General features: G+C 38.5%; 1 protein-coding gene and 1 long non-coding RNA gene across 5 annotated transcripts in view; one reads left to right on the forward strand and one right to left on the reverse strand.

The window, feature by feature from the left end:
• Window positions 1–498: 498 nt before the first annotated feature.
• Window positions 499–3606, reverse strand: LOC115611759. Its single transcript, XR_003992685.1, has 2 exons — window positions 3329–3606; window positions 499–2060 (listed from the first exon to the last, which is right to left on the reverse strand). It is a non-coding gene; the product is annotated as an uncharacterized LOC115611759 (long non-coding RNA).
• The window catches only part of RHBDD1 (rhomboid domain containing 1), a 58228-nt gene continuing 46271 nt past the window's right edge, over window positions 3541–15497 (forward strand). For 2 of the 4 annotated variants that reach the window (XR_003992681.1, XM_030495144.1), the window contains exons 1-3: window positions 3847–3982; window positions 12058–12576; window positions 14874–15006. Coding sequence is in view for 3 of the 4 variants with exons in the window: in XM_030495144.1 (XP_030351004.1) it covers window positions 12144–12576; window positions 14874–15006 (566 nt within the window). In the remaining variant the exon portion in view is untranslated. Of the gene's footprint in view, window positions 3620–3845; window positions 3983–12057; window positions 12577–14873; window positions 15007–15497 lie in introns of those variants that run through there. The other 2 variants (XM_030495142.1, XM_030495141.1) reach the window with 2 other exon arrangements.

Consider the following 15497-nt stretch of genomic DNA (forward strand, 5'->3'; position numbering starts at 1 on the left):
CATCTCCCTGGGGGAGAACATTGCTTTCACTGTCCTGGCATCCTGCAGGCCAAGGGAGCAGACAAAGATGTCACCAGATTACTGATGCATCTTTGTGATAATGCAGTTAAAATTTCATTAAAAATTGGATCAAACCCCATGTTTCCGTAAAGGAAAACATTGCATGAGTGCTTTATGGAAATGGGAAATAATCACAAAATTTTCACAGCTACAGTATTAACAAAAATTCCGTGCCAGCAGCAGAATATACTTTAACTTCATGTTTTATATAAACTGTGAATGATGAGATATAAATTATACTGCCACTGAAAAAAGAACTGTATTCCACAGAATGTTTTCTGCCTATAGTATTATTATGGTTAACAACTTTCAAACTGTTTTAGTAATGATTATTTAACATTCTTGTGGTCAAGCAAAATTAAGATAAGTGTTTGCGTATACATGTTTTAAAATCAATTTTAGGTGATAGCAGGTTACCCTCTTGTTATTCCATAAACAATAACTTTTTACATTATAGTTTGTTTTCACCTGTGATCTCAAATTATACTTTCTTTGCTTTCGATACCTTTTTTTAGAAAGCTCTTTAGCTGTGTAGAGGGATTGCCTGGTACCATCTTCTTGGCATACTTCACACATTCATTTCCTTCACCCCGCCTTTTGGTCTACTCTCCTCGCTTCTGGTCACATACAACAGCTTAGGCTTTTGAGGATGAAAATGTTTTGGTTTAACTGAAGTCTCTCAACACAATGTGGAAGTATCTGAATAAGCAGGAGGTGACTAGATGATCAAACGTCCCTTTGACTGTGTTATGAAACCTTTTTGATCTTAGTCTGTTTCTTCCAGCCCAAGTTCAGACCAATGCACTCTATTATTTACCACTAGACATTTCTTCTATTCCTTTTGGCAGACTATACAAACAGATCAAGAACCTCCAGGATATATTCCTTTTTATCTCTACAAGCTAGAGAGAAAACATCTACATTTTTCACTCAATTTTTCCATGTTGTATTATGAAGTTACAGTGTTGGTGGTGCTGAACTGGAGAAAGTGGAACACCAGCTAAGGAAAAATTAGTATGGGTGGGCTACATAACAAATACAAAGTTAATGTCAGATCAAAGACTCCAAAAGAGTAAGCCCTGACTTCATACAAAATACTTGCTATCAGATCTTGTTTCTGTATGTATCTCTCAGAAGGGCTTGCCTCCACAGTTTCCAAAGCATTGTGTTGTTTTCAGAACCAGAAGGGTAGCAGTGGTACAATAGCTGTGTATAAATTAATAACATGTTTAAACCGCTCCTTTAATCATCTCTATTTTGTTAATTTTATGACAGACTCATAATATTCTATGTATGCATCAAATTCTGGGTTACTGCTTCTCTTGGTTCAGTTCCTTTACTATAACCACGCTTTGACATTCTTACATTTGTAAGCTAGTCATAACTAGTTCCTTCAAGATTAACATAAACAGTGTTTCAAATATGCTGGTATCAGATTCCCAGCATTAATTAAAACAACATCCTTCAGATATGGATTCAATTTGCATCCATGCATTCCATAGCAGGCTGCTCCTTCCCAATTATTTCATGTCAAAAAGCCTCAGTATAAATCTCAGAAAAATGAGTGTTCTGAGACCTGCTCAACTGCTCCTAAAACCTGTTTAAACCTTGTGCTGTTAAGCGAAGGAAAGATCTCAATGTCACTTTTTCATTATGGGTCAACATATGACTAAGCTGTATGTTTACACTGATAATAGCTGTATCATAAATATTTACATGGATTATATAGTTAGCAGTAAGGCGTAAGCAGTGCTAACTGTATGCGTCACTCCTGTGCTAAGTGTACATGGGTTATGAAAATGATGTTTTTGTTTATTTCTTCCTTATTTTCTTTCCAAGTATTGAACTCTCTTCCTAATCACGCCAGCCATACTTAGGAAGCAGAACCCATGCTGTTAATAGTTGCCTGAATGCAAAGGGACATTGTCTTACCTGAACGCTCATTCACTTAGCCGCCCACTCTTCCTGTGACTTCTATTATCCCTGCCGTTACCAAGTACCTGAAAATATGGAATATTAACACAAGATTACTCAGGCTGTGAACTAGGAATAAAATCCAGATCTTCTAGGTCCCAGAAGAGAACCACAATCTTGGGACTTGTACATCCAGTAATAAGATCTGGACCTGTACTCAGGCAATAAATATGGCATCTTTAGGAATTATGGACTGGAATTATGACTGCATGAAAATGGAGTACGCTACTACAGAAAATGGTGCCAATTGTAGAAAACCTGGTGTATGATAATCTATAAGTCTACACATTTGTAACTCCCACATCTTGTGATTTCTGTGAATTATTAGGATTAGCATTAAGTGAGGTAACAGATCTGAATGTGCCAAAACTAAGCAGCTTAAGATAGTGTGTCTTAATGGTGGCACATACTGAACCTGCCCTCCTCTTTTGGCTTCTGCTAGTTCTTGGAAGAGAAGACTATGCTGAAGTTGCTTGTTTTGGCAAAGTCTGCTCCTTTAACTTGATCTCCACCCTGTTTCTAGGAATTCAGCCCCTTTCATGCCTGCCAGTCTGCTGAGCTGTGTGCTGTTTTTGGAAGGGCAGAATACAATTTTCTAATAAATTCTATGACATACTTGTATGAATTGCCAAAGTGTTCTATGAAACCTAAGTGTCACATAAATGATGGCAAAATAGGGCCTTTTACATGTAGCTTCAGCTATGGATTTTGTATGATTCATTTTTAGTCACATATTTGCATCATCAGCTCACCAGCATTTCTATGATAACCTATTATTTTAAGCCTGTATAATTTTCTCTGTGTTCCCTGCTGAGTATTAGTAACAAAGTACACACTCTAGATACCTGTATCAAATCTGGGGAATACTTAACACCAGTGACTAGCATTCCACACAAGGGAAACTAATGTGTTCATCTAATTACCTTTAATGCTTGGAAAAAAAAAAAAAAAATTAAGCAGTTGAACGATTTAACTTACGGAACTAGTTACTGTTTTGCATGTGCAGTAAAACATTTTCAAAGGGAACCCAATTATGCATGTTAATGGGAAGTAGCACCAGTAACCGATATTTTCACAGATGTTATTAGAATAAACACAATTCAAAGTCTTCCAAGTGAGCAGGTGGGCATCTTTTACCACCTGGAGCCGGTATTTTACCAGAACGTATTCACTGAAGCTAGAATGCTCACTACCCTCCATCTTCACCAATTTTTGTCAGCCGCAACACCGCCCCCCTTGCCCGCAGTGCACATAAAGCTAACAGGAGGCGCTGCTCCCCCTCCCGAGCGAGTACCTCAGCGCTGGGGCAGAGCGCTGCACGACTAGCAGCGGGCTTTGTGTCATCCCGCCACACGAAGCTCGGCCGCCCTGCCTCAGCACCGGCACCCGCTGAGCCTTCCCGCGGGCACCACCGCCCGTCGTGACAGACACCAGCCTGGCCGCCTCCCTGCGCACGCGCGCCCCGGGCAAGCCTTGGGAGCCGCCTCCCTCGCCGCTGAGTGGTTGGCGCGGTCACGCGGCGCGGCGCGAGGGCCCACGTTGCTGTTGCTGCTGCTGCTGCTGTGCTGCGCCGGCGCCGGAGAACGTGAGTGCCGGGCGGGGAGGGGGAGCGCGCGGCGCTGCGGTTGGCGGCCGTGGTCAGGCAGCCCCGCGGTGCCCCGCCGCGGTGCCGCCCTGCTCCCTCAGACCGCCCCGGCGGCGCCCGGGACGGCTTCGGTGGCGGCTGTCGTGGTGTTGCGAGGGCCCCGGCCCGCGGGCTCCGCTCCTCCCCGGCGGAGGCCGTGAGGCGGGTGAGAGGGGCGCAGCCCGGTCCTGGGTGTCGTGTCCGGCGAGCTGCCGCCCGCCTGTGCCTGAGGGTGCCCGGCGCTCTCAGACAAAAGGACTTCAGAGGCGCCCGGGCTGGGGCGGGCTTCCCCTGAAGCCCTTGGCTCTCCGGAGCTGGCTTCTAGTAAGTTTGTCTCCCCCGAGCTTAGCTCGTCCCCCGCCGCTGAAAGTAAGAGTGGCGGAGTGAAGTTTATGGGTGTTTGGGACAGCAAAGTGAGTTTCAGAAATCGCAAAATACCTGATGTTTCACTCTTTAACAGTTCTTAGCATTGTCCCCTGCTATCCCCACCCTTCCCTTTTCTGTAGGACTCTGCTCTTGCGAATGCTTTTGAGACAGTAGAAGGAAGCAGTGCCTGAAAGAGGAGAGTTAAAACTGGCAGAGATGTGACAGTGCTGGTGCCCAGGTTCCAACCCGAGGTACGACTGTCTTATCAGTTAGCTGCAGCAAATTAATTTTAAATGCAGCGACGCCTAAATATTCACTGCTGCTCGTTACAGTTGGGTGGCTTTAACTTTTATTTACTGTTTCCTACAGCAGTGTTTTTTACAGTTTGTATAAGTAATTAATTGGGAAAAAAAAGTATTCCACAATGATACGGCTTGCTTGCTTTCTTAATATGATAAAATGGTTTAAAGGCCAAACCCAAAAGTGTAAATAATTGTATCAAAGGAAAAGCAGTGTCAGATGTACCTAAACTATATTTGGTAAGCTTTTTTATGTTTGTGTAAATATTGAGTTTAAGTAATGCAGGTGTTTGTAAATTGTATTTAAATGATAGTGGAGTTGGTTCAATTTTTTGAGATAGTGCAGTGATCTCCCTGGAGTTGCATTTTGTTAATTTCAAAGAGATTTGAGGTCTTGACAAAACTAATACTTACACTTGAGAGTATGTATTTCTGAATTGCTTGTGTATTTAACCAATATTATTTAAAATGCATTTAATTAGAAAGTGAGCTTCCTGTCCTTCCTTTCTCCTACAAACCGCAGCCAAATTTTCACTCGAAGCAACACAATCTAAGGAATGCTAAACTTGTAAGAGCCCTTATGCTTAACGCTTCTGAAGTGGAGTAGGGGAAGCATTGGTTGTTTTAATTATATTACAAAATTCTTGAGATAATTGAAGTTGCTTTTCTGGTATAAATACCCAGTTTTAGGGTTGTACAAGTGTAAGTACTGCAATCAAGCTTAAAAAAAAAAGAATCTCCCCACCACTGACCCTAATTAAAGTAGTTAAATGTGAAGTTAAAATTCTAACTGAGGCCTATCTCAAGTCCACTGTTGTTCTGATGTATCTGTTACTTTAAACTGTGATATAATTATAAATAATTATGATTATTTTAATTCTCTAGTTTGAATTATGTGTAGATGCATCCTAGTGTTTTGAGAGGTAGTTACTAATTAGTCTGTTATGAGATGGGGATAGTAAGAATATTTATCAAACATAGTAATCTTTAAGGAGAGCTGCTAAAATATAGACTTTGATAAGTGTAAATTATAAAAATCATACTCATAGAATGGTTTGGGTTGGAAGGGACCTTTAAGATTATCCAGTTCCAACCCCTTGCCATGGGCAGGGACGCCTCACACTGAACCAGGTTGCTCAAGGCCCTGTCCAACCCAGCCTTGAACACTGCCAGGGATGGGGCAGCCACAGCTTCTCTGGGCAACCTGTGCCAGTGCCTCACCACCCTCATTAAAGAACTTCTTCCTTATATCTAGTCCGAATCTACCCTCTTTAAAGCCATTCTCCCTTGTTCTATCTGCTGTCTGTTTTACACCAAACTGACTTAAATGATTTGGCATTTGCAGCAGAATTTTTTATATAAAATTTATATAAGCAAAACCTACTTCTTTTGACAGTATATTTATAATCGGCTTCTTGGCTACCATAAGCTATAATAATGAAAAGGTTTTTTATTAAGTTGTTGTATTTCACGAGCTGATTTATTTTGCACTCTGAGGAGGCTGGTGTGATCTTTGTTTCCAGAGGAGGAAATTGAAATACTTATTGCTACTATATGCATTACAAGTAAATCCTTTTTGCCATAGATTAGGCCTTGGTTTTGAGGCACATGAATAAACCACTTCAGAGTGATTGCCTACTGAAGATAATGGAGACACTGAAAGATCAGGAAAGAGTGAGTTTGGTGGTAGATTAGGCACATAATGAATATATTTTCAGTAATTTTCTGGACTGTAATTGTTCTGAATTTTCACAAACTGAAGAGGTTTTGGAGACTTTGTTACATCAGATAATATTTCTGCTATTGCTAATACAGCACTTTTTTTGCCTTTTCTTTAAATTCTACCATTTATTTTTCTTATTGCAACTAGGGATCATTGGTTTTGTTCAGTTTCTGGCTGCTGTAAGTTGCCTGCAATGTGTTGTATCAGCCTGGGGATCAAGCTGGTGCCTGAATAGTGTAATGTAATTTCTACAGTAAGTCTTCTAGTCCATCCTTAGTCAACTTTGTTGGCTTCAGGGAAAGTTCTGACAGAGAAAATGTGGAGGTGATTCTAGCTGTACGTGGTGGTAGAGTAGCTCCTTGGAACTAAAGAAGTATTAGGTCAATCAGACTGACTGCTGGAATTAAAGGTTTCAAGTTTATATCTCTCTGAGTGGTGGCCTAAGGAAGCTTGTTGGTTCTACATGCTGTGTCCTTGCATGGCATAAGGAGGTGTTGCTTGCTATGACTTCAGTGTTACTGTAGTCAGCTGAAGAATTTAAAGACTGAATTAGAAGTGGATGCCATGTAGGAAATGAAAGCAGGTAGATAAAGTATAGTTGTATTAAGGACATTTTAGTGATCGTGTTAGTAGTCTCAAATGATGGCAGAGAATATAACTGCTCTTTACAATGATAAGCCTTAAAGTCCAGTGGATACTCATTCGAATGTTTAGATTTGTAAATTGATCCTAATTAAATTTAAATATATGATAAACATATAAAGTAAATTGATTTCTCTTTTGTGAAGGAAAACATGAGATTGACAGGGCTTCCAGTGATATGGCAAGTTAAGTATTGCAATGAAATAATTTGAATAACTGTATTTAAACTAAAGGAAGGACAGGTTGCAGCCTTTAAGTATTTTTTGTTTAAATAGCAGTAGTCAAACTAATAAGGCAGTTAAAAGCCTAAATGCTTAGTGTTTCAGGTGATCATAAAGATGTGTGGCAGAGTATGAGATTTGACCTAGTCCCTTCTGTTCTTTCCTGTGAAAGCTGTCCTGTTTATTTTGGGATAAGGTGTCCAAAAGTATTATTGGCATAAATTTACATGTACATATTTTATTAAAAATAGTAATTGCCACACCCTTCAGAACACAATTTTCAGTTTTAAGTTGAAGTTGTTAGCTTAAAAGCTTATTTTAAGGGCTTCTTTTTAGTAGTACTTAATGTTTTATAGTTTTTTAGGCCTCTTTTCGGTTTTCATGCTGAAGCATACATAAGAAACAGAACTTCCTTATTCTCACAGAGAACTTTGAAGGACACTTAAAGTAAAATGTGGCTTAATCAAAAAAAAAAACCCCAAACCAAACAACTTTGACATAGCCTTTTTTCCAGTCATTTTATGTTGATATTTAACTTTTTGTTTGTTTCAGCAGGGTAGTTACTGACTTGAATTTTTTTAAACATTTGTATTACACATGTATGACTTCACACCAAATTCTGAAACGTGGGGTTTTTTCACTTTAAAGTTCAACATTCCTTTGCGAATGAAAGCGCATTATGCCCTTTAAAGGCCCATTTGATTAATCCCAAAGTCATTCTTTATAAAGTAGTTACTTTCATAATTATGTCAGAACCTTGTCTTTTGTTATGAACTGTGTAATTGTCTGTATGTTTCAAAGCTTATTGTAACTGACAGCTTTTGGTTGACCTGCTCCTTGAATGCATATTAATATAAACAGGATGATTCATTATGTTGCAATTTTTTTCCTTGCCTTTTTTTTTTTTTTAATGCCTTCCTTCCCCTCCCTCCCCTTCCAAAGGGTTACAGTTTGCTTCTGCTTTCTTTGTAGCACTCTTCTTTTGCCCTAAATACACTGTTTCTGTTTCAGTCTTGACTCGAATAAGTCTTCCTATCCTGAGACTGAATCTTCATAGATGAGCAATGTGGGCCTGTTAAGGTTTATCTGTGGTGTGAAACAGTTTGTACTTGGGATCTGATGCAGAGATGTTTCAAATGTTTTTATTATGTTGGTCTAGCTCTAATCTGGACATGTAGGCTGAATGCCCATTTTTTTTCTGGAGTGCATTGCATTCCTTCCTGGAGTACATCTCCTGGTCAGTTTTGTCTGGGAAGGGGCTAGTTCATGCACACTAAGGCCACTCCAGTGTGAGCCACAGTGAAGTCTGGGGGGGCAATGGAGAAATGCACTTCAAAATCATGTTACCATATTCCTGATCCAAACTGAAAGAGTAACCCTGGAATTTATTTATTTATTTTTTTTTTTATTTTTGTCAGTGGAGAGTTATACAGTACTAAAGGGCCTCCATTACAAATAATTTTTGTAAAGCAAGGAGAAGCAAGCCTTTCTAGAGGGAAGGTTGGTGACCGATGTCAAGATCAGGATGTGCCATGCAGATAACGGCAACATCTATACATCATGGCTGTGTTCATGCCCTTGGTGGAAATGAGATGTTAGATATCTCCATCTAGTCGTAAAAAACTCAGGGAAAAAAACCTGAGCTTAAGTCACAGTGTGATTATTATTTTTGTTTTGGGAGGAGGGCAGTGTTCTAGATCTTGCTTCACAGAAACATAAAATTTCAGGGTAGCTCTGTCCATTTTGAGGGGGAGTCAAGGGTACAAGGAGATTCTCTTCCTCTAACTTATTACAGCTATAGGAAAAGACAGTGTAACAGTTCATTTTAAGTGGTATTTACTGAAATACTTATTACATGAATTTTCAGTAATATGAAATCATAATATTTTATGGTTGCCAAGTGAGCAAGGGGGCTTGTCACAGTAAAAATAAAAGTTTAAATTCTTTGCACTTGGTTAGTACAAAACCAAACAAATTCTGAGGATGTTTAGTTCAGACATTTATCTTGAGTAGGTGACAAGAATGCAGACACGTGGCAGCCTAGATGCGAGACAAATGGCCATTTCAAGTCTGTTCTGGAAATTTGTACAGCTTCAAGTGGGTGGCATGTTTTCAAGGAAAAAGAAGAAAAAAGTGCTTCATTGTTTCAAGCCTCATTGGACTTCTAATAAACAGAGTAGAGGCTGAGGAAGAATGTTCTAACAGTTGAAAGCCCTATATATTTTGAATTGCATTCCAGAAGGTTCTCAATTAACTACTGTTTTCTTTCTTATATCTTTCCTTTATAATCAAACACATAATGTGTCTTGGCTGACATTTTTGATTGCTCTCAATAACAGGAATGATTTATAATACATACCATTACTGTAAGCATGGTATAAGCCATTCCTAGTCATGTTACATGATTGTTTTATGGATATGTTCTGTAGAAGGGTTTCTTTCCCTAGGTGCATGTACGTAAAATGTTGTTAAATTGAAAACAAGTATCAAAAGCAGGGATGGAAACTTTTAAGAAGTAAGACTGTAGTATTTGGCAATTTGAACGTGGTATGGTGAGAGTTTGATGTTTCCACATAACTTTAAATAGTGTAGACTTTTAAATTCTAACAGTTATTTTTATGTCAACAGTTTTGTGGTGGGAAAAAATGTAGCTGTGTAAGTGGTATGAGAAAAGTGAGAGGTTTGGGCAGATGCATAAGAACAATTTGGGGATGTGGGTATACCTGGTATCAGAGCATGTAGTATGGAAAAAGAGGAAGACGTTGATTAAATTTTTTATTATCTAAGTACTTTTTTTTTTTTTGTAACATTGATATCAAAAAGTCAAAGGCTGACAATGCTAATCATAGAATCATAGAATAGTTAGGGTTGGAAAGGACCTTAAGATCATCTAGTTCCAACCCCCGTGCCATGGGCAGGGAATTATCATCATTATAATCATTATAATTGTCATCTGCAACAATCAGTTTATACTTCGAGAGGTCTTAGCTCATTTGAACTTTGTAGGGACTACAGCTTTTGTCTCTGTAGTTAAATTGTGAGGTTTAGAAACTGTGTTTTAAAGGCACCTGTCTAGTTAGATGTTCAAGAGGCCTGGTATAAAATGTGTTTCTGCTGTTTCCACTCTGTTTTGGGCAAGACTTAGGTGTTATGTGGCACAGGTCTGAGATTAGACCCTGGGAAAAAAAAACGTTGAATTTCCTTTTAATGTAGCAAGTCGTGGATTAACGAACTCATTGGACTTTTATAGGATGGCCCATAGACTAAGGGAATGATAAGTGTATGTAAATATATGTATCAAAAAACAGGAAAGGTGATGGTGGGAAGTGTGGGGCCTGGCGTGATGTAAATGGCTTGTAATAATACTGTCCTGATTTCAGCTGGGATAGAGTTATTTTAATTCCTGGTAGCTGGTACAGTATTATGTTTTGGCTTTAGTCTGAGAGTAAGTAATGCTTACCCTGATAAAGGACTTTTCAGTCTCTCATGCTCTGCAAGTGAGGAGGGACACAAGAAGCCAGGAGGAAGCAGAGACAGGACACCTGACTCAAACTAGCCAAAGGGGTATTCCATACCACAGCACGTCATGCCCAGTATATAAACTGCGGGGAGTTACGCAGAAGGGACTGATCACTGCTCAGGTCGGGCTGGGTATCGGTCAGCGGGTGGTGAGCAATTGTATTGTGGATCACTGCTGTTGGGTTTTGTGGGGGGTTGTTTTTCTTTTTTTTTTTTTTTTTTTTTTTTTTTCCCTTCCCATTTAGTTTTATACATCTTGTTATTTCCCATTTCATTATTAATGCTGCTAATAAGCTAATAATAATACTATATTGTACTTATTAAGCTGTTCTTGTCTCAATTCATGGGTTTTACTTTTTTCCAATTCTCCTCGCTATTCCACTTTGGTGGAGGGAGTGAGGGAGTGACTGCATCGTACTTAGCTGCTAGCTGGGGGTTAAACCATGACTTGTCTATCTTGATAGTTCAAGAAATTTCAGTTGAAACCTGATGGAAAAATTTTGAAGAGTAAGTGTATTTTGCTGGTTCTGCAAGGGTGATACTTGTGTGTGAAATAATGTGTTGTATACCTTCAATAGTTCAGCAGAGAACAGGCATCCTAGTGGTGGAGAAGAGTGGACATGCTATTGTGCCACCTTGGAGAGTTTTGAGAACTAAAAATAGTACTGGCCAAGTTGAGGTTAGCCCTCAAAAGCGACTTGAAATTCAGTGTCTCTTCTGTCTTCTGCAGAGGATTCCGCACTCTAGAAACTCTGTAACACCTTGTTCTGTATTCTCCAATGCAGGCTTCTCCCTCCTGTCTTTATAGGCTTGCACAGTTTAGCTCAATGGTCTTTCTCAGGTTCTGTCATAGTAACCCTATTTCTAGCTATATGTAGAACTTTTATAGCCCTTTTCAATCCTCTATTTTATCTGGCATAAATAAGGCAGAGATTAATATTTTGCTGTAACTGTCTGGACATTTTATGTGCTGTTCTTGTATTTGATTTCCTTCTCAGTTGTTTTTTTTCTCCCTTGCATACATTTAAACTAAACTTTGAATTACAGTCGCCAGGAGAGGAATAAGAACTTTCAAAGCTTACATTTAGGAGTACAGAGTTGTATCTCCATTACTTGTTGAAATTGTAACTTTGAATTTTCATTCTTGGCTCATATGGAGTATTTGTAAAAGTCGGTGAAATGGTCATGAAATGGTTTCTATACATAGCAAAGATAGAAAGCCTGAAAACCAAGACCCAGAGAAGAACTTTTATCTGGTTTCTTTACCGAAATTTTAAAAATTCTGGTTGAATCAGGATATTAATGAGAAAATGTCTGGAACACCCAGGAGTTTTATAGATGATGCAAAGCTTGTCCAGGAACATGAAGGAGAGGTTGCAGGCTTTTTAACTCACAATGCTTGTCTGGATTCTCTCTATAAATACCTTTTATTTGTGTCTCATGCCAATTTAAAAGGAGACTGTGTGGGTTTTTTATTTGAGTTTTTGTTCTGATTTAAAAAAAAAATATCTCAGCTGATTAGCTTGAAGAATGCACTGTGTTTAATTAAAAAAAAAAAAAAAGGGCAGTGATGAGCTTGAAAACACCTCTGGATATGTATAATAAAGCAGATATCCTTTTTTGTTTCAGGATTTCTGAAACTTGTATGGCTTTGGATTCAAACAAAAGGCTAGAAATCAGAATAATCTTCACATTTCTTTCAATAAGAAGTAATAATGCAACGAAGACATGGAAGAGTCAATGCTGGACTGCTTTTGCTGCTTTATCAAATTTCTCAAGTTGGACTCCAGAACATTCCTTCTGTTACCCTTGGGGTACTTGCACTGAATATTTTTTTCTTTCTGAATCCTGTGAGACCACTGCCTGAAGTGTGTATCAGTGTAAATGAAGGCTTCCACAGAAAGAACTGGCAGCGTTTACTACTTTCTCCTGTCCACCATGCAGATGATTGGCATTTATATTACAACATGATTTCCATGCTTTGGAAGGGAATGATGCTGGAAAAAAAGCTCAAGAGCACATGGTTTGCATACATAATTGTAGTATTTTCAGTGCTGATTGGAGTTGTTTATATGACATTGGAATTCATGCTCACGAAAATTCTGGATGATCCTTCATATGAAATGAATTGTGCTGTAGGCTTTTCAGGTAAGGCACATAGTCCAATTTACATATGTAAAGTATATGTACTATATTAGAATGCAGAAACTGGATAGGTGTACATTTATGTCCATGTATCTGGTTATGCCAGTAAAGCTATCCTGTTTTTTAATTGAAAGCAGGTACTCTGCTGTGTAATTGGGTAGTATAGAAATTTCACTCTAAGATCTTTTTCACCAGATTAATCTCTAGCTTCTCACTTTGCCAGATAGCAATTTACATGTCCCTTTCCTCAAACCAACAAGTTACATTTAGTGTTACAATTATCCAGGTGATGATGGCTTTCCATGCTTTATGGCAAAAGGGACCAAGTTACTGAAGAGCGGTGCCACTAGCAGGCAGGGCGACATTGGTGGTGGGCCACGTGAGGTCCCCATTCTGTTCCTTACAAGAGACTCATGTCGGCCGTACTACAATATCGACTAGAACACATATTTTGGAATTTTATTTTATTTAGTGAAGTAAAAAGAGTTCTTTTAGCCTCTGATCTGCTAAGCCATTTGTGCGGAGGACAAAAAGTCAAGCTTTTTTTTTTTTGTCAGTTTAGGAATTACCTAATTGGATTTTAATTTATATGTACTGCAAGATCTAGCATTGAGTATTGCAACCTGTGTGATGTTACCCTCTGCAGCATCTTCTGAGTATTCCAAGCTTGGAAACGTGGGACTGCAGACTATGTACCATGTCCATTTGACCATTACTTGGGCAGCAGATTACAGTAGCTCTGACAGTAACTATAGTTGATATTTCTGAACCTTCAACATTTTCAACATAACCTTCAGCGTAGGTAATTTCTCTTGATTTGGGGCAAGTGGCACATATATGGAACAGCTGTTGAAGAAAATGTATTTTCTGTAAGAGTCAATCTGTAAATCTGTATACATATTTATGACCCATTCACTTTAACAGGCTTTAAGAGTTTTGGGTAGCCAGTATTTTTTTGTAGTGTGGGGTTTGGTTTTTTGGTTTTTTTTTTTGTTTGTTTTATTTTTTTGTTGGTTGGTTGTGGGTGGTGGTTTCTTTTTTGTGTGTGGTGGTTTTTTGGTTTTGTTGGGGTTTTTTTTGGGGGGGAGGGTTTGTGGGTTTTTTTGGGTTTGTTTTTTTTTTTTTTTTTTTTTTAAATTATGTATTTTATTTTAAATGGATAAAACAGGCCTGTCCCTTGTCCCCCTGGATGGAACCTGGCAATGTGCTAGGTCAGGCAGTTCCAGTGGACAGTTAAACCTTAAAAAAAAAAAAAAAAAAAAAAAAAAAAAAAAAGTTACAAATTTGAAGCTGTACAGACTGATGAGCCAAGGGTGGATTAGATGGAGATGACTCCTAAACTGCATTGCCTCTGTCAATATTTCTGCCCTTTACTAAATTTGTAGTTTATGAACAAGTCAAGTTTTAACAGCAGCAAATAGCATGAGCGTGTGTGTATGTGCATACATACTTTCCTGTTTATATTTGATCCTGGAATGACAACATTCACATCACTGGATTAGTTAAGGAATTTTGCTAACCCTTGTTTTCTCTGGTGTTAGAAGGGAAGGGAAACCTCTTTCATGTTTTTATTTAGTCTATCTATATTGATGTTCAACTCTGCTGTCTTTTTCATGTCATCTTTTACTTGTTGATTTTTCAGATTTTTCTTTTTCAGACAAATATGTGAGCTTTCTCTTGAGAGGAACTTTTCTAAAAACATCCTGAAAGTTCCAATAAATTATGTGAATTCATTCTGTCATATCAGCTATTGCTTGCATGATAAAACAGTTGCAGTCAGTTAGAAGTAAATAATCATTATTGTGATTAGAAGTGATTTATCTACTTCTTTTTTTTTTTTTTCCGGAACAAATGATTCTGGAGTTTATGTAAGATAATTTTCCATTAATTCAGAATTTGAGCTTCACATCCATCTTTGTTTTGTTCTCACTAATGGCTTTTCTCAGCTCACGGAATATTTTTGAGTTCCAATAATTTTGGCAATTATTTCAACTAGAACTTCCACTTTAAAATGATGTTTGTATTATATGTTTAAAATTGTTTTGAATACCTGAATAGCTACAGTGAGTAGGCATATTAAAAAGCAACTTAGAATCGGCTGTTATACAAATATGTAATTTTTATCCTTGGTTTTTTTTAAGTCACTGAAAACTACACTGGAAAAACAGTTTAGAACTCTTCTGGCATGCAACAGTGTGCTTGGTGGTGCTGTGAAACCGCATGGCACTTCAGTTTCAGTAGTCATTTGCATTAATATTTGGGCACAACTATTTTTTTACCTAATTTCTTCTATTTTGCAGGAGTCTTGTTTGCTTTGAAAGTTCTTAACAACCATTACAATCCAGGAAGAGTCAGCAGTGTCCTTGGATTGCGGATATCCAGTAAATATGCTTGTTGGGTTGAGCTGGTGGCTATTCATTTAATCTCCCCAGGGTAAGTGCATTTAATGTTTCAAGGTTAGGAGAAGAGATTTGGGCTATCTGAAGTAGTTTGAAATGTATTATGAAGTATGTGTAGTATTAGCTGGTATCCAAATGGAGCCATGGTGCTCTTTTTCCTTAACACCCTCTATTTTGAGCTCATTTAAAAGTAAGATACTTAAATACTGTGCCCAGAAGAAGGTATTACTAAGTATTTGAGTGAAGGTAACAAAACTATATGGGCAAGGAAAAGGGGCATGTGTCTTCAGTAAAGTAACCAAACTAATATACTGTAGTGCCAAGGGCTTCATTGGCAAAACAGCATTCCACTGTTTGCTTGCTGTTTCTGTCCTTATCCCTTCAGTCCATTTCTTGTAGTCTGTTCTCTAATTTTTGATAAAGCTATCATCCAGTATTCCGCAACTTGTAGCAGTTTCACTGTCCTGCAGTGTTGTTTGTCGTCTCCCGCAATTTTCCTGTGTGCTCACTGCTGCCAGCACAGTT

The sequence above is a fragment of the Strigops habroptila genome, chromosome 8 (genome assembly GCF_004027225.2).
Source record: "Strigops habroptila isolate Jane chromosome 8, bStrHab1.2.pri, whole genome shotgun sequence".
In the NCBI taxonomy this organism is placed as follows: domain Eukaryota; kingdom Metazoa; phylum Chordata; class Aves; order Psittaciformes; family Psittacidae; genus Strigops; species Strigops habroptila.